This window comes from Aythya marila (genome assembly GCF_965140915.1).
Source record: "Aythya marila genome assembly, chromosome: 4".
Taxonomy (NCBI): domain Eukaryota; kingdom Metazoa; phylum Chordata; class Aves; order Anseriformes; family Anatidae; genus Aythya; species Aythya marila.
In genome coordinates this window covers 11,953,013-11,973,163 of record NC_139045.1, presented here as the reverse complement: position 1 = coordinate 11,973,163, position 20,151 = coordinate 11,953,013, and the positions used below count along the sequence as shown (strand labels likewise).

The 20,151-nt window shown below is 42.0% G+C and overlaps 1 protein-coding gene across 2 annotated transcripts in view; it reads right to left on the bottom strand.

Annotated features, from left to right (window-relative positions):
- The window catches only part of TNKS (tankyrase), a gene marked incomplete at its 5' end in the record, with an annotated part of 102,437 nt that overhangs the window by 80,744 nt on the left and 1,542 nt on the right, over nucleotides 1–20,151 (bottom strand). For both annotated transcript variants that reach the window (XM_082759659.1, XM_082759660.1), the window contains 2 exons: nucleotides 4,172–4,267; nucleotides 16,192–16,416. In XM_082759659.1, the coding sequence (XP_082615785.1) occupies nucleotides 4,172–4,267; nucleotides 16,192–16,416 (321 nt within the window). The remainder of the gene's footprint in view (nucleotides 1–4,171; nucleotides 4,268–16,191; nucleotides 16,417–20,151) is intronic.

Below are 20,151 nucleotides of genomic sequence, written 5' to 3'. Positions count from 1 at the left end.
AAATCCTCACTTCTCATCCTGGTAATTCTAAAACGGATTAGGTGTGCCTAGCGCCCATTTTCCATTCTAAAAATTATCAGTAAACTTCTGTAGTGAAATACCAGATTTTTCCCTTCCTGGCAGGCAAATCGTACGTAAGTGGCAGCTCACTTCAAAAATCTGTGCGACCATACTTCAATAAATGGACTATGCTCCCCATTTAAACTTGAAAGTTGACAAATAGATGAAAACATGAATCCTCATTAGCACTTTGATAACCTTAGCCCAGCCGTACTTCAACTCATCAAGCGGTCCTTCACATCCAAAAGACGTAAGCGAAGAAAGCTCAACAGGACCTAAGTAATTTGTTTATAAAAAACATTTCCTTAGCGAGTAGGAAGATCAGAGTCTTAACTTCAGAAATTTATTATTTTTACAAACAAGACATTATTTCCTCCCCCCAGAAATTCTTTCTTTAATCTGGAGTGACAGCAGTTTCCAAACTTCCTTCATTTTGACCTCTTTCAAGGATTTAATGCTTGAAGCCAGTAAAAAGCAGCCTTGCAAAAGAGTGATGTGGAACAGTCTAGAATACATTATCCAACCTTAGCTCCTGCTAACAGCTTTGGAAACTGCTCGAGAAAAACCATCCACAGAGAGAAAGCATTTCCAAATAGCAGAAAATAAAAAGAAGTGACAAAAAGCATAATTGTGTGAAATTTAAAAATAAATCATTCACATTAACCATACTGTTGGTTCTTCATATACTGTACAGGAAAGACCAAGGGATGTGAATATTTAAAGGGGCAATAAGCAGATTGAGAGAATAATGAAGAGTAACATGACCTGCACTGCAATAGCTCCCAAATGCTCTGTTCTGGCTGGGAGTCCCACGGTGCTATGTACAGAACCAAAGATGAGCCCCCATCTCAGAAACCACACATCCCAAACATTTAAATTAACAAAAAAAATAATTAGGATATTAATCTGATGCAACACATCCGTTTATCAGATGGGATATATTTTTGGAGACTTTGGTCTAGAGAAAAAGATTATCATAATCCTTTTCTGACAACCTGATTGAAGAAAGTAACTATGAAAGGAGACAAAAAATCATTGCCCTCTCAGTCATGAAGTGCTTGGCTCACACAAATGGTGTTTATCCTGCAGAAGGGGAAAAAGACAGCTTTCCCGTTTCAGCAGTAAAATGCAGGTTCTCCATTTCTATAAGTTTGTTTTTATTTATTTTTTTTTTAACTTTCTTTTATTAGCAGCTGGAATGTGTCATCTGATTTGCATAAAATTCACTGCAGTTTAGAAAGAAATTTTCTAAGTTCATTTCCATTAAAATATTAGCCTTTCATTTGCATTGCATAACATTTATAAAACACGTGTTTTAGAAGAGAACATTATAAGGAAATTGCTGGAAGTCATCCCAGAAACCACTGCATTACATATCCTTTCTGTAATTCAGGAGAAAAAGATACTATACATTATTCTAGACTGGGAGACAGAAAAGAACAAATCATTGTGGATTCAGCATTTGCTGCCAGAACACCTAGAAATGTTTTTTATGCAGAGGGAGCATCCTTTCTAAATCCCATGCAGAATCCTTTGTCAAATTGAAAAGACTGCATTAGTTATCAACAATGTCTCTGTTCGCTTTTTTCTGGACTGTAAGTCAAAGAGAGAATACTAACACAGACCATTTGCAAAATGATTAACATCTAAGCGTGATCTTGATCCAAAAAAGAGTGATAAAAGGAACTCTGCCCTCCAACAATCAATAGAGCAGCAGTGTGGGGAAAAAAGTTTATTATTGTCACAGACCCTGATGGAAAAATGCACCAAAAATAACGTCATGAAAACAGCAGTGCCATATATGCTGCTTAAAGACACAGTAACTATTACAGATTGTACTTTCAGAAGTACTTCACTTTTAAAAGCCCTAAAAATCCCTGCTTTCAACACTAAATACCGAAAATTAAGTTAATATATCCCACTCATTCTCAATCCAGTAATACCTTTAAAGTCTGCATGCGCCTAATTAAAAAGCATTGCTGTAGCTAAAGATTATCACAATCCAGATGTAGCCTAAGAAATCCCTTAAGCCTCCTTCTTTCAAAGAGATGAGGGCAGACCTGAAGATGATAGCATATGGAAAAGGAATGAGAAAGTAGCGGCCTAACAGAGATACTAGAGAGAAGGGCAGCATCCAGAACAACTAAACGGGAAAAAAGCTTCAATTTAAATGGCATCCAGCGTGCCATTTAAGCTTTTTCAGTATATTGTGAGGCCTGCAGCAGCTTAAGCCAGATTCAAACCCTGTTTACACAGCTTGGAGCTCGGGTGCGCAGCACGGAGAGCCCAGTGTAGCCCAGAGCCACCTTGAGGACAAAGCTGATAAAACTGAAAATTGATTTTTCTTGCTAGGGAGAATAAAATACACCCCAAAATTACCTCTTCTTATTAACAATAAAACACCTAAGTAGCATAAGTGTCTCTGCGTACATGCATTTTATATTTTGTGTGTTAACATCCATTCATTTCAGGGGCTTAGACAGTGAATGCTCTTGCATGGGGCATTTGGGATGAGGCCGGGGCAAAGCGCTTGCTGCATCGGAGCAGACGTTCCCAGAGGGCTGCTTCTCAGCCACCTCACTGGTTTGCGATGACACATCGCCCTCTCCTTGGCCTAAAGCACATGGTACTGATCCAGAGCCATGAAAAGTCAATGGGGAAGGCATGCAACGTTGTCAACACAGCATCATCACAGACCTTAAGTCTTTTGCTATGCCCTGGATTTCATCTTTAAGCACAGTCTGAAGAGCATATCCGAGCCAGGCCCCTCCATAATGTACATATACCAAGTTCCCGCAACTGAATGTCCCTTAACACCTTTTACCTTTGGTTACTTTGGCTCCCTTGTGCCCTTTCCGTCCTCAACATCTGTATAACAGCGAAAATTATCAGCCAAAAATTGTATTAACCTGCTCAGCACGCCTACCGTTAGTGTTAACACTGGAGAAATGTGCTTAAATTTGACACTGAGTAATTAAACTAAATCGTATGTATTTAAAAAGCATTGTTCTAAAGGTACTCTCAAATCACTGCGGAGATGTAGGTAATTACGTATAGCAGTCAATGCGCTGGAAAGAGAAGAGGAGGAAGTGTTCTTGAGAAAGTAAAAGGAGCTGGTGTGCATTGATCATCATCTGAAGAAAGAATACGGGTGCTGTAAAGCACGTAACCTGTAAGTTATGCTGTCAACAAAAAGAGAAAATAGGGGAAATAAAGACAAGAAAAGGGAAACAGCTATTTCTTTAAATGAAGCTCAGCTGCTGAATTCCTTTCTATAAATCTACTTGTATTTGTTTTTAAAGCCAAGATTACTCTGTTCTAAACAGTATTTCCTACATATCAAAACCTGCACAGAGGAGCACGTATTTCTCAATATTGATTTGACAGGCTACTAAATTAAAATTGCAATGCTTACTCGTATGCTACAACAGTTAATTTGTAAAAACAAGCAAGCAAACAAAACTAACAAAAAAAAAAAGCTGTGTTAAAACAAAGTTGTATCTGTAGAATATTTTCATGAAAAGCAATATTTGGCAATTAATAGTCCCTCAAAAGAAAAAAATATTCAGTGGGTGACAAAGACTTCTACATAAAATGACTCATGAAGAGGAAGAAGGCAAGGGTGGCACACAGATCTGCATGCAAAATATAAGGTAACTGCTAGTCTCTGCAGTCGGTAGAGCAGGTTGTCTTTCAGATCACAGGTACTCGTGTAGTTATACAAACGTCCTTGCTTGTTCAACACTGAAGGTCTTAAAAAGCTGACCCGAATTTCTTCCTTTTTATTTATTTATTTTTATTTTTTTAAGGGCTGGGGACTCTTATTCAATTCACATATTGGTTAGCAATTAAAAAAAATAACACAGAAATGCATTGAATAATGAATGATGTTATGACAATTACATCTTTGCCAGCAGTAGAATAAGCAAACCCACAGCAGCACAGCAGATTAAGGACAGTTACATCAAAACGAAACCTGGTAAAAGACACAGGTTTAAAATTCTCTTACACAGAAGAAAATCCAAAAAGGCAGAAGGCTTTTTAAGACGCTGAACTTAACACACACGCAATGAAGTACAGGGAACACCACTGCAAGACGTATGCATCTTACCTGTGAGCACAGCTTTTGCTGAAGGGTCTGCCAGATCCAGCGCAGATTTCCCGTCGGTGTTCCGAATGTTTGGATCAGCTCCGTGCTGCAGCAGTACTGTGCAGGGAAAGCAGAAACAGTATCTTACCTCAGGGATACACAGGTTATTTACTGTTAAGTGTCTCCTCGGCATGATGTAGGCATAAACACACATTGCACAGTTTTCTTTATTTTTCCCTTTTTTTTTTTTTCCCCCTCTAAGCACTGCAGCAAAGGATGTTCTCCAGAGTAGAGCTAAGTTGGCAAGTTAAGGTGTAGTAGGATCATATGACTTCTTTTGATAAACATGAGCCCTGAATCTCTTGCAACACTCAGTTTTGGGTCCCCCTCCTGCCTGCTGGCTGGGAAGCTGTGCCTTCACTGACTCGCACTGGGCAATCTGCTAACGGTGGAACCTGCTCCTGGCTTTTACTATCACTGCTGCTGCTTGTTACCACTCCTGTTCCTCTTCCTGGTGAGCATCCGAGGCCATCAATGCCATACTGTAAAGCAGCAATGCTCCAGTTTGTTAGTGGCTCACCACTCACACAAAGAATTTTAACCACAGCACAACAGCTTGCCTTCAAAAACCATATCAAATAGTTAAGATGTGTCCCTTACAGCCTGTATGTTCAGAGACTATTACTCTCATTTTTCTCCCCACACACACACTAAATTGATTAACCCCTACAAATATTTGGAGTATAACATGCAACCATTCATCTAGGAAGGCATTAATACTGTGAATTACCATCTACAGAAGCTCATCCCAAAAAATGGAAATGACAGTTTCGGCTATAAACCCTTCTGACCAGAAACAACAACAATGCAATTTAGCCTCGCAAGATAAAGGTGGTTTTATTTTTTTATTTTTTTTTTTTTTTTCCTACTTTTTACAGAATTTGATAACAAAGTCCACAACAACAAGAGAGATCTGGCAAGCAAGGCCCCAACTTTCTAGTTCCCCAAATGTCATGCAAAATAGACACAGCATGTTACCACAACACAACAACAAAAATCCAGAACAAGAGAAAACAATAAAATTATATTACATACATCACTTCAGTCAGCACAAGGCTTTTCATAAGTTTATTCTTAAATTCAAGTCTTAAATGACAGTAGTGTTGTTTTCAGTCAAACCTCTCTTCTTATACAATCCCGGCTTTAAATGCTTATAACATTGCCAAATTTCAGGTATTTCAGTTTAATGGGTCCTATGCTAGATGCTTGCCTTAGGCTGATTTTTTGCAGAAGTTCAGTGCTTTAATGAAGTAAATTGACTTTTTCATGCTTCGTCAAGAAGCTGCAGTCCTTTTCCAAAACATGGAAGAAGATTCAAATGGGCAGACTGGGCTTTTCCAAGGAAGGACAGAAGTGGTGGTTTGTTGATGGTGGTTTGTTTGTGTTACTTCCTTTTTTTTTTTCCCTCTTAAGTTTGCCACGTCAAGAGGCAAAAAATCAAATAAAAAATGAAAAAAATATATAAAAGGTTCTAGCACATGTTTAAAGATTAAAAACCTGGCACCCATATTTCTTGAAGATGCCATCTGTGTCATACGTGCAACCACCTCCTTAGAGATGTTACTCACAGGCAAACATGACTGAGCCAGCGTCACCAGCCAGTCAGGCACACTCCAGCAGGAGGTGGTGACCAGGCCCTTCTCCAGATTTTTTCTAAACAGTGTGAAACAGAGAAAGTAAGTATGGAGAGATGTACTCAGCGTGTTTTGCCTCTATTCTCTTGGATCACGAGGTGAGGAAAATTATTCGTCCCAGAAGGCATCAGGGTAAGAGTGAAACCATAAAGGAGCAAACCAGCAACTAGCTGCCTTTTAAGAGAGTGAATAATAGAAAATAATGAACACAACGCAGCCTGGATGAGAAGACAGTGGATGATTCTTCTGGAAAAGAGCCTGGGACAAAAAGTGATGCAAAAGAAGAACCGAACGAGGTGTTGCTAAGCCACTAGCCATCTGAGAGGTCACGGCAGCCTAGCGAAATTCAGCGGCTGCAAAAGGGGAAACATAACCTCCCTTTTTAAAAAGGGAAAAAAGCAAGACCTGGGGAACTACAGGGCAGTCAGTCTCACCTCTGTGCCTGGCAAGATCATGGAGCAGATCCTCCTGGAAGCTAGGTTAAGGCACATGGAAAACAAGGAGGTGAGTGGTGACAGCCAACATGACTTCACTGAGGGCAGATCATGCCTGACAAACCTGGTGGCCTTCTATGACAGGGTTACAGCACTGGTGGGTAGGGGAAGAGCAACTGACACCATCTACCGGGACTTGCACAAAGCCTCTGACACTGTCCCCCGTGGCATCCTCGTCTCCAAGTTGGAGAGAGATGGATTTGATGGATGGATCACTTGGTGGGTGAGAATTTGGCTGGATCACAGAGTGGCTGAGGTTGGAAGGGACCTCTGAAGATCATCTCCACCCAACAGACCACATCTAGAGCACCATGCTCAGCTCTGGGGTCCCCAGCATAAGGGCATGGACCTCTCAGAGTAGGTCCAAAGGAGGGCGAGAGCATCTCTCCTGTGAAAACAGTCTGAGGGAGTTGGGGTTGTTCAGCCTGGAGAAGAGAAGGCTCTGGGGAGACCTTACAGCAGTCTGCCAGTACCTAAAGGGGGCCTACAGAAGAGCTGGGGAGGGACTCTGTCAGGGGTTGTATGGATAGGACAAAGGGGAATGGCTTTAAACTGAAAGAGAGGAAGTTGAGATTAAGTATAAGGAAGAAATTCTTTATTCTGAGGGTGGTGAGGCACCCTCAGAATTGTAGGTATGGCTTACAACATACAATTTTCATATCAGGTTTTTAAAAACCTTGACAAATACATTAAAATTGGCTAAAGGTGCTTAAGCTGGATGCCTACACAAACTCCAAAGTAACAACTACCTGTGGAGCAAGCACTTGAAGTGGCCACACTGGGCTCAAAACCAGAACCGTCAGAACTCGCCTGCAGTAACCATGAGACTTCTCCTCCTGTCTCCTGGGGTCACTGATCCCAGCGGTCACAGCTCTTCCAGCCTCTCCAGTAGCCAAGGGAACGGTTCCACCAACACATCTACCCTGGGAAATGTATGAAGTGGCATCTCCGGATGAAAAATCGATTATGTTAACCTGCATACTGATTCAGCCCTCATTTATACAGAGAGCAAATTCAGGCCAAAGGCAACCTTGTTTCGTACACTTCCTGTAACGACTGCCTGATTTTATCCTTTCCACACCTCTCCAAAATCTCTTACACACAGAAAAAAAAATAATCCAAGCGAGCAATGTTGTCATCAGCATGAAGTAACAGCAGAAATACAGCAGAAATTTGGGCTGTTCTGTAATGCAGCTCCACTTTAATACCTGGGAAACCACAGGTGGCTTCTAATTGAATGTTCTTCTGCTTGTTCAAAACCTTCAGCACTTTAGCACACAAAGTCTCTTCTAACCACAGGGTATTCGAGATCTAGACACAGTGTCTAGAAATTTCCTTTTCAGTGCACCAGGGACATATAAAAATATCAGGCCGGATCTCCTGTTGGAGAAAAATATTCCCTTTATAACGAACCACAGCAGAATAAGCCGTCCCAGCTAACTGTATCTATTTTGGCTTTCAAACACCGCACGCTGATTTTAGAGGATGTTTTCTGAGTAGCCTGAACAGGAGATGTGGCAACAGCTTCAATCAAAAGCCTGCTGTTAACAGGCAAATGTAAGGAGTGCAAGCACACAAATTCATTCCCGGAACCTTGTTAATGAACGTATTTTGTAATGCTGATTTATTGGCTTTGGACAGTGAAGACATTGGGGTTGTTTTCCTGCATTGCAGGCAGAGCCCTTAATCTAGAAGCAGCACCTGGCTATCCCTGCGTTTCCTACAAACCACGCACAAACAACGTAAAGAAGCTCTTCTTTTAATTGAATCTTCACGTTGTATACAGATATCAATTCCTGCAAGCTTAACTATAGAATAAACACATAATTGTGAACAAAGCTCTTGTACAACCTATTTTTATCCTCATTACGACTGCTGCAATACATTTTCTGATCTTCCCATCCCGTCTGAACTCCTTTATTTAATTACACCATTATACCAGATCAGTACCAGCGATAACAGACAGTCTTCACACCAAAGAAAAAAAATCTCTATTACTGCACGGATCATGAACTACAGCCATGAATCATCTCAGATTACTGCCAACTTGCTAGAGCAGGATGAATCCTAAAATTAAACTCTTGGCCCAAGTCCTCCTGGCACAGCTATTTCCAGCTGTGAAGCTAACCAACGCTATCTCGTTTGGCTCTCAAATTATAAGACCACCACCAACAAAAATTTCTACTTTCAGGCAGTTTCAACCCTCCTATTTTCAGCAGCAAGGAATGGCAAAAGCTTCCACTATAGCTATACAGCCAGAAGGAAGAAGTGGGTTTTAGGGGGAGCGGAGGGGAAATGGGAGGTTGTCTAAATCAAGATACTAATGACCTAAGTGCTTAGCCCTTCCTCCTTCATCCTGCCTCTGTTAAAAGTGCACCAAAAGAAAACATTTCTGATTGAAAGTAGAGACATGAACACAACAGGAGTAGAATAGGAATACAAATCCAAAGACAGGAGTGATCAAAGGTCAGACTTACAGTTTGTTTAGTGCCATCATCCACAAGCTTCTTTAGCATACTTGCAGAAATGATGATGGAAAAGTTCACATTTGGTTTCTAATCAGATGCACTGCCTAGGGTTTTCAGTTGCATTGCCAGAGTCTTCAGTCCCTCACAGCACTGCTAAACGAAACCTTTTTCCTGCTCACACTGTCCCTTCGCTCCCCACCAGCTTCTTTACCACTCTGCCACACTGCGTTGTGCTCACATGCCCTTCCAGCTACCCCAGCTCTAACACGTATCTTTTCTTCCTCCTTTTTAATTTCATTTTCTGTAGAAGATCCCCAAAGGTCCTTTCCGAACCAAATTGCTGTAGTTTTCTCTACTTACAACCAAAGTATCAAGGTACAGAGAAAACAGCTTAAGGAGGAGTCCTCCTTTTGTCTTACAACACACGCACTACCTCCCATCTCTCTAAAAAAAAAAAAAATAAAAAAAAAAAAAGAGCTACCTTCAGAGCTGGGCAGCCTTCCACTAACCCTGGTGAGCACCCAGACCTATCTCAGTACCCGTGCCATACAGGACACGTCTCCAAATTGTATGTAAGAAATTGATTCATTTATCTCCACGCTCCAAAGGCATCCAGGCAATACTTTGGAATCCAAACTGTTATTGTTTTTTTTTTCAACCAAGAAAGAGTTTCCTCATCTAATAAAAACAGAGCACGCAGAAGCTAAAAGGAAGAATAAAGATGTAATGAGCAATTAACTCTCCACGGGAATTCACAAAGAAATATGACAGACACTACGGGTGCAGGTAGGAGAAATAACAAAAAGCTGCAGAAGACCGCATCTCCAGCAACAGAGGAGGTTGCAAGCAGTAACTGCTGAAGATTCAAAGATCTGTATTAGCACAGCTGCTCTGAAGGGTGGTGGTGCTCAGCTGGCAGACTGGAATGGACTCTGCCATGCCAGGATGAGAAACGATGCCCAGCTAACCTCAGCAACCCCCAGACAAAGGGGTTGTGCAGAACAGCTCGAGAGGGCAAAGGGAGGGTTCCCGTGTCATCCCCAGCCCTGTGCTGCCCGCCCTCCTTTGGACGGCTGCAAACATTTGGTCCCAGTCAGTTCATCGTGCGGCGATGGACACAGGCCAGAGCCAGGAGCTGACAGCGATCATTTTGCTGTTGGCAGCAGTTTCCTTAACAGTATATCAAACACCACCAGGCAAACACCCAGCTAGCCAATGCCGGCTCCCAGCACTTCCCATCTTACTGCCTTCCCTGCTCCCCTCACTCAGGGCATGGACTGCAGGAACGGTTCTGACAACAGAAAGCACCGAGTAATCCTCCAAGCCAGTCCCTAGAGATGTGCAGCTTTAAAATACCTGTAACACACATTGTCTTAAGTGGTTGGTTTTAAGCAACGTTTGTTTTCTAGTGAAGAAAGTACAGATTTCGTACAGCACTGGATGGTACTTTGGCCAGATGCAACACAATCCAGGTAAAATCACAGCACCTTGGATTGGGCTGATGTGCCAAGGGTTTGGGAGCAGGGGGACCCATTCTGGAGCAGACCTTGAAGAGCTGCTGCCTGTGGGCAGCCCCCACAGGATCAGTTCAGGAAGGATGGCATCCCGTGGGAGGGACCCCGTGTTGGAGAAAAATCTATTTCTAACAGCAAAATCTATTTCTGAAGTAAACCTGAGGAAGCTAAGAATATATCGAGTTGGACCAGGCTGAGTGGGCTCCTCTTCCAGGTGCTCCTGCGTCCTGCAGCACCCTGGTAGCGCCCCAACCGAAGGGATAGCTTTCTCTAAGAAACACGGTGCATCTGGATAAGCATGGAAAAGTACAATCCCTGTACTCCAGGAAATCATATGTTCATCACGAGTCTCAGCTGCACGCAAGACTAAGAGCAAAGACCACAGACCAAGAGGCAAGCACTCTGTACTTCCAGTAGGCTTCGATCACCCACCGTTCATTTTCTGCACTTGCTGTATCTTGTGGTAAAAGGAAATCGTTAGAGGCACCTGCCTTTGTTTATTAAATGACAAACATTTAACTGCTTGCACATTTTACGAGCAAAACCTTTCCTGTCCTATAGTCATACTTTAATCAATGCTTTCCACTAGAAAAAATAGGAAAATAGCCAGGAGCTCTGCTAGAATTGGCCCCATTTTATGCCTTAAGAGCTACACATTTATCTATAGATTGTTTTTAAACCGCATACGAACTGCATTAAGAACACGTGGTTCCTCCCAGAAGCTAAAAGCAGATATTGCTACAGTAACCAGCAGGATAATCCCATAAAACAAAGTATTTCTGCACAACATACAGAAAATCATGATAAAGTGATATCAGATACCTAAAAGCAAACAGTTTCAGTGCCTGGAAGAGCACTATCTGCTTCATTACTCTGTTCTGGATACCACGAAGCTTCCTCTTCCTTCCTCCCACTCTCCCTTTCTGCTAACAGCTAGCATCAGTACTTTTGAAGACCTTACTTCCCACGAACACGTTACAGAAAGTTTTCCAGCAGTGCTTTGCACATTATTGTACTGCCTCCTTTGCTGCAAGTAGGCAGATTGCAATTCCATCAACATTTGTCAAGAAGCATCACAAAATAGAAGACTCCTCTTGTTCCGTGTAGATTGTCCTGTACCAAGGAGCCAAATGAGGGAGAGAGACTATTTTGCTTGATAGATGAATTTTAGGAATGAGAAAAAAGAAAAAAAAGGGTAATGTTAGGTTGCAAGAGATAGGTTGCAACACATGAGCTGCTAATACAGTTCAGAGCTAACAGAAAGCCAGACAGATTCTGAAATATAGTGTGTATGAGAAAGCAGGCAACCCTTCTCAACCTGTTTACATGAAGCTGATTTTAAATAATTTTTCCTAATCCAAACAGCATAATCTAAACAATAGCCTTCAGCATACTAACATGACAGGTTTTACCAGCCTTCAGCACCACTGGTTCCAGACAGGAAAGCAAGAAGTCATTTTACTGGCATAATCAAGGAGCCTTCCTCATCAGAAGCAAGGCTCCCTCTCACTTCATTTGTGCAAAGCCATCCTCTCTACTAGCAAGCACACTGCCCATTTTTCATTTCGGAAGAGGATTTAATCTAGGCTTTAATCGAGCTGAAGGCTTGGCCCTCTCACAGAAACTACACTACAGCCTTGCTGCCCAAGAGCTATTCGTTTTGAGGCTCCTCGTGCTCCAAGCCCTTTGCCATGCAGATCTGGGTACCTGATACGGAGATTTTCTTCACAGCGCATCTATCACAACTCTTGGCCCTGATAACCAGTGACAGGATGTGTGGGAATGGCACAACGCTGCACATGGGGAGGTTTGGACTAGATAGGAGGAAAAATTTCTTGGATAGTGACCCCAATGCTACGCTTTAACTTCTGGTTAGCCCTGAAGCGCTGAGGCAGGTGGACTCTATGATCTTTGTAGGCAGTCTCCAACTGAACTACTCTCTTCTTAAAGTAATTTTAAGAAACCTTTAGAGTTTTGTAGTGTTAAATGGAGTTTTTCAGTAGCTAGTATTTCTGATTCCCCTAAAATTACCCAAGTACCCTGTATGTCCAGGGACATCAATCATAGCATCACTGCAGAAGATACTCGTGGGTTGGATATTTGTGAAGGACGACTTTAAATCTAGGTAGGTGGATGATGTTTCAAGATCACTTTTAGGCTAACAGTCCCATAGTTCTCAACGTTTAACTGGAGATCTGCCTTGCAGAAACAACCTGATCAGGCTGCACGGGCAGTTTTCCTAAGGTTATTTTTAGCCTGCTTTGTTTTAACTACACAAACACACGCAGCTTTAAAAGAGCTGTTACCACTCAGGAAATGCATTGCAAAACTCTGAATGGGAAGTAGCACCAACCAGAAAACCCAACTTAAAGAACTAAGTTATCCTGTAAGTATACTACACATAGTTTTTGTCTGTGCCACCCATACCAACTCCTTGCCCTTCAAAAAAAAAAATCACATATAAAAAATATGAAAATACAAGAATGTTCGACAGGATAACAGGCAGTGAGAACAAATTTTTCAGCTTGGACAAAGAGGCATGAGGGAAAAATACATGAAGGCCTATAAAATCATGAAGGACATGCAGAGGGCAAATAGAAATGACTGTTCTTTATTTCTTGAATGTCTTGAATGGCTTGCAATGAACATCAATCAATGTTTCAAGGAAAAGGGAGGTGTTTATTTTTTCCTGCAACACAATTAAGCTGTAAAACTCCATTGCGACAGAACAGCTTCCAAACCAAAAGCACAGCAGTGTTTAGGAAGAGATTAGATCCACCTTTCCAGAATTTTGTCTGCAAACATCATCTGGATGCAGCCTCCTCTTTATTAAGTTCCTAAACTGCTAATTGCCATGAGAAAGAAGCGTACGCTCAGCCAGATTCCCTAAGTATCTGCTGCACATCACTGTCAAAGAAAGTGAGCTACACAGATCTGTGGCTTGGCTCCCAGTAGACTTTCAGATAAAGAAATACGTGACCCCTCCTCCCTCAAGCCTGACCTGCAGACCAGTCACTACCCTGACTTTGCAGCATTCCTCCAAGCATACTTCCCAGAGCTCGCCATTCATTCGTTATTCCATGAGAAAATGTGACACTGAAAAGCAAACACACTTTTTAATTAGCTCGAGGAGTCCACAGACATCGAGAATACAAATTCTAGACAGATGAAGCAACCCTAGAGTTCTGCAGTATTCACGGCTTCCACCTTAATGATTGTTTCCAATGTTTCGATACATTTATTCTAAAAATTGATTACACATAGCAAAAAGTAACTAAAGTAACTAAACAAACTGCATTGACTAGATACATATTGTATATATACAGTGCTCCCTAGCAGATGAGCTGAGTGAGCACTGCTTACCACCCTTCAAGACATCCTATACGCGCAGGCCCAGGACACAAAAGCAACTACCACACAGTGACAGCCTACATTCCTCCGAAAGTCAGCAGATTTACATTCTCTCCCTTTAAGTCCCTGCACTACCCTGAGATTGTGGACGTGGCACTTAGGGACGTGGTTCAGTGGTGGACTTGATGGCATTAGTTTGATGCTTGGACTTGATGACCTTAAGAGTCTTTTCCAATCTTAATGATTCTGTAATTCAATATGCAATCAGTCACAGAAGCATAAGAAACCACATATCACTGGTATTTGCTCTCTTTGAGGTATTTTGGAGAAATTTGTACATACTCTGAGTTTTCATCAATTTATGACAAAATTTTCACATAAGCTTCCTAGTGGCAGCGTTTGAAGGCAGTGGTGTAAGCTGAGCTGTACAGCCGACCACTAATAGTGTAACACTTTTAGCGTTTGGAAGATGCTAAGAACAGAGAGTCACAAAAATGAGGGTAGATGACTAATTCCTACATAGTCTGCTGCTTTTCAGGTAGATTAAGTTCAGCAGTAAATTCCACATTATGCTGGGATTTCCAGAGAATTAATTCAGTTAATTGTTTCAAAAAAATGTTTCAAAAATTATACCTCACTTGTTGAAAAAAGGACCACTAAGAACGGGAAGAAATTGGCCTGTTAAAATCCATCATATCTACTGTAACAGTCCACACTTAAGATGTAAATACTAATACTGTACAATATATTTCAGAAAGCTATTCAAGCTATTCCTAATCAGAACGAATGCCCTAAGCAATCTGTGTTCCATTATCCCTGGTTATACTACGTTCCTTTCCAGGGCCCTTTGAAGACAAAGGCTGAAAATCTTAATATAAAAATTATACATAAAGCCATTAAGGAGAAACAGAATCATGCCAGCTATCTAGCCAGCTATAAATAAATTGTAAACAACCCCCCCTGCAAACAAGAAATGGTAGACTTCTTTGTCTATACTCATGCCCTAGGAGTTTTGTGACATCAACTAAATTCCAAAGCAGCATCAGTAAATAATAGAGCTAGTGACTGGTGGCACTGCCTTCAGCAGCAACGCTCATGCTGATGGTCAAACATCTGACTGTGCTAACATGCACAGAGCAGTAACCAAACAGAGCACAGCACAGCTTCATGCTTGCTTTTAGCAGGAGGAAGTAAAAAAAGAAGTCGACCGACTCCAAGCTGTCTGCGTGTAGCTCTGTAAAGAGAACTGCAAATAGTCCCACAGCTCTGCTCCATGCTTCAAAGGAAGCCTACAACTGCAGTGGACAGCAGAAGAGCTGCTGATGCCTAATTAACTATGCTCATTAACTTCTGCATGTAATTTCTCAGCACAGAATCTCTCTTACTGTATACCTCATACACAAGATCAAACGAATGAATTCCAGCACATCTCTTGTAGAGTTTTTTTTTTTTTTTAAAAAAAAAGTTCCTGTTTTGGTGTTCCTCAGTTTGTTGTTTTTTTGTTTTCTCCTTTTCTTTTCCCTTTTAAGTAATGAACTAAGTATTACAATAAAACTAACGCAAGAACGTGCCACGTAAGTTTTGTAGCTTTCTCTGCAGGAATTTTATGTAAGCAGTCTTTAGGCAAATACACATTATCTGACTTGCGAAAAAGTGTATTTTGTTATCTGGATAATGGGTAGCACAAATCTCACGTTCATAATGTTAACTGTGATTACTAAGAATCAAGGTTTTCTTTTTCATGATTGAGAAAACAAACACGGCAATCTGATCATTGTGTTCCGTGTTAGTAGACATGAGAAGAACCAGCACTGATAAGTTTAAGAAATTGATCTGAGAGTAAAAAAATAACAGAAACTCCTATTTAGAAAAAAAAATATTAATTACACCGAGAAAAACAAAATCAAAAAGTTAACAAAATCCTGACTGAAAAGCTCTTTATATGGTCTAGATACATTTAAAATGATTGAAGTATTCAATTTGATTTGAAATTGCTTTGGCTCCAGGGTACAGCACACACCAAAGATAAGCAACCACTGCGAACAATGGTGTCCCGTAGCTTGTATTTGAAAGCTTCAAAGGGCTGTTTCTCCATACTGTACTGAATGCAGGGTTAACCATCTTTCTAGCCGCTAAGATGATACACAGAACAGCTTGAAAAGCAAAGACATCACCCAGCGAAGCCAGTTTTCTTGTGTGAGGAGAGAGAGGGAGAGAGAGAGAGAGAGAGAGAGAGAGAGACTTCCACATTGGCTTTCTGAAGACTGACTCAGGAGATGAAGAGACCTGACCCACGTCTCTGTGTAAAGTTTTCAACAAGTTCAACAAATGTTGAATAAGACATCACAAAAAAGTTAGTCTCAAATGACCATCACTATACCCACCTTGTGGTTTAAAATAAGCTGGCTTTTAAAAGCAAGCAGCATCTTCCATCTCGAGCCCCTCACATTAACAGTAACAATTACAACTGCATGGGACACATCTGGTGCAGTTTCAACGTCAGAAGCGACGGATACTTACCAATACACACATCTATCTTCCCCTTGATGGCAGCTTCGTGCAAAGGAGTGTAGTTCCAATTGTCTCTAGCGTTTGGGTCTGCCCCTTGACACAGCAACAGACTAACCACCTCAGCGTGCCCAAAAGAGCAGGCGTTGTGAAGGGGGATCAGCCCTCCATCGTCACGAGCGTGAACGCTGGCTCCTGTCTGCAGCAAGTGCTCTACGACATCCTTCCTTCCAAATCCTGTAAGAGAACAAATTGCTGTTCAATTGCCATGCAAAAAGAAACGTGTTTTAATATTTAAAACTAGCTGCTCACTCTTACTCCGGCGCACAGACACAAAATGGTATTACTGATGTCCCTCCTCTACCTCTTACTTAATTTTGCTATAAGGAGAGACTAGGTTTGCCTGCTCAAGCAACAGTTGGAAGATCCACTCACATTTACGACAGGGTGAACACTGATGTATTATAATAAAGCCTTGGTGTCACTACTTCAAGTTCTACAATAGGCTCGCCAGTCTTTTTCAAGGTAAGCTTCTCATAAATTTTACAACTTTAGTATAATCTGTATGTAGCAGAAGCAAGTGTCTTACATACTACCTCCCAATATACATTTCCATCTTGGAGAAGATCTCATATTAATAAAACCTAATGAAACTGTTAGTATTCAAGCAGAACAACCTTACCTGAAATCAAGCTACATTCCTTCTCTCCTACAGAATCTGAGAACTTCTAGCTGACAGATAAGCTAGGAAGTTACACACGTGCAGAACTGAGACCTCGGCTAGTAAATAATGCCTCAAGAAGGCCCCAGCCTGGGGACAAAGCCTGGAAGAATTCCAAAACCATGGAAGGATTCCAGAGTCAAGCCCCGTAATTCACAAACTCATCTTTTTAAATGAACGAATCCTCATTTTGCAGGCTCTGAGCCTCTCAGACTGCCAGAAAATTTCTTAGTCAACTACACGATCCCTACTGCTCAGGGCTATCTGCAGGAATCCAGCTGAGAGCTGTTGTTAGCCCTACTTTAGGTTGCACAGGGCAGAACTAATCAGTGACTTCGCTTCCCAAACACCTGCTTGAGTCAGGTCAGACAGCTCCTCTATGGCAGGTATATTCCAGGCAGCTGCAACAAAATGAGCATGAGTAGTTTAGGAAGATACCCCAAAAGCAAGGCTTTCCAGGGGAAATTAAGCTGCACCCTTTTCCCTTGTGCCATAGGCACAGCAGGCAGTTCAGGTGTCTCTGCACAGAGTGGAGGTACATAATAAATTACTGTTTCTTGCCATTTTCCATCTCTCGAGCACCACTCAGTAGATCAAACGGATCATCTCCTTTCTTAAATTCCATCCACTGGTTTCCAGCCCACGTAAGATCCTTCAGTACTGGTTGTTTATTCCAGAATTTCTCCAAAGAGCAGTTACATCTGTTAGCCTCCATTAAAAGCTTTGACTTCTGTTACTACAGTAGGATCAAAAGCGTGCTCAGAGAAAACTTCTTTTCCCCCCCACAGCCTTTTCTCATTACTCCAGGCAGACGCAGAAAGAAAACAGGGAGTACCACTGCTGACACTCCTTGTCAAGTGATCTGGGCCTCCCAGAACAGGTTTCTCTGAGCCGAGTTCAGGCTGATATCCTAAAGAGCACTTTACTCTGCGCTCCCAATTCCACACTTGCCAAAATGACACTGGTCTTACGCTCCTGCACGCCCTCCCCTCCACCAGGACAGGCAAGAGGCACGAATTGCTCCAACCTCGGAAGGCTGAACCTTCTTTCAAACGGGAAGAAGCAATTTCTTTACCAAGCAGGTTCCTACACATCCTTGCTGGCTCTGGGAAAAAGCTGGGATTTGCCATGAATCCTGTGGTCTCCAAACCATCCCTAAAGCTAGGGCAAGCTGGTCTTTTGTTACCTTACAAGACAGGGCCTTTGTCAAATTAAGAAATACACTGTTTATGCAGGGGAAAAAAAAATAAAAGGCTAGGTTTTCTCAGCATTTAATGGGTTTCGAGGCAAGTAAGAAACAGATGGCAGCATGCCTTAAGCAGAACGGTGGGGATGTATCTGGTGAGTGAAATCTAAGAGCACACGAAATGCAGACCGGAGTCTGACCGGCTACCTTAGCCACAGCTTTAAGATCAGATCAGAACAAACTGTATCTCTTAAGACACCGAGAGGCACTCGGATGCAATTTGGCAGTGCCAGCTGGAGAAGAAGAGCTCTAACTTGTAGGTTTCCCTTTATTAAAGGGAGCCTCAGAGCTCTCAGGCAACTTCTACACCTCAGAGCTGCAGGCAGACAGGTGACAGACCCCAGCACCCCCCTGCTTCTGACACTGAGCCTGCACAAGTTTATCACCAGCCCCATTCTTCTGTGCGAGTTCCCATAAGCACAATACATCTCAGCGGTACCAGAGACCCAAATCTCTTGCGTCCCACACCACAGTCAAATATTATCGAGTCTTCCTCCCTCCGAGCACATGGACTTCTACGGAAGAGTCCCTCAGACTGCTTGCAAACGTCAAGCAGAACACCAAATCTCTGAGAGCCATTCAGGAATCTCAGGAGAGGCTGCGCTCCAGACAGCTGGAAGATGAAAGGAAAAGGAACCTTTTTTCAGCCTCTTTCTGACTGTTAAGAGAAGGTACAGCGCCCTGATACGGCCTCCACACCAAGTCTGAAGCACAGGCAGACGACTCCAACTTTGCAAAACAGATTTGGATCTATCACTAGCTTTTTTTTTTTTTTTTTTTTTAAATAATTATCCTGAATATTCTCAGAAGTCACCCCTTTTTTTTTTCTTCCTTCTGCTATGTGGAACAAGATAAATGTAGTTTTGAAACTAGAAGCTTCAGAAAGCGTCAGGTTTCCTTAACTCAATGCTTTTTACAATAAACTAGAACTAAAGTTGCCCTTCTCTTAAAAGGGAGAAAGTACCAACTGCTTGAAATTGTTGCCAAAATAGTAACAAGAAAACAAAACCGAGCTAGGGAGAAGTCAAGTTCACGGGAAAAATAATCTAGCTGCCCCAAATATAGGAAGAAGGAAAGGTTACCAAAGTTTTCCAGCTACTAAAATAATTCCTCTGCCATAAACCATAAAACAAAATTGGAACTCTCTGCTGTTGCCTTAAGAGTTTAGTTTCAAAAATTTGGGGAGAAGCCATTTAAGAGAACGCTCATTGCACTGTTCCCCCTCACACTCCCCTTATGCAGTCCATAAAATTCATATTTATGGATGTCTCATAAACCAGGAGCTATTATTTACAACGTAGCTTAATATACAGGCTTCTGCACTCCTAAGACGTGTGGGCAAAAGGAGAAACACAACCCATCAAGGCAGGGAGGTGAAACCCACACAGCCCATCGCCAGCAGATGCACGCTGCCTGAGACAAGCTGCGCTCAACAACACCCTCACAAGCCTTTGCAAATTACAGGGCCCCAGGATCTCTGTAACCAGGTATTAGCTGGATGCTGTTACGTATCAAGCCCATTTGGAGCAGACAGGCAGAACGCAGTGATTTGAGAGTAAATACGTATGGCAGCCTAGGAAGGTCTTGAAATCTAGAAAAATAGACAACAGAAATTTGTCAGAAATGAGGACTTCACCCACTGTTTTCCTCATGTTGCAAGGAAGCATCTTTACTGCTACTACACCAACATATTATGGACACTGGCACCTGTCAAAGCCTTACTACCCCAAGTTAGTTTTGTCCACTACTTCTCAAAGTAGGAGCTGTCACTGCAGCTCCAGCACTACCGTCTGTACCAACGCTGAAGTTACAACTTGAGACCTCAGAGTTTAAGGGGAAACATCGATGTCTAATTTTAAGCTTAGATCCAAAGCGAGAAGTGACTCAAGGTGAGGCTTCAAAACATGAGGCACTTTACCTGCACGCACACAGTTATACCAGCATTATGTTCCAGTATTCCTGAAATTAATTAATTCCCGCACTTGAGGAGATCTTCATCCTCAAC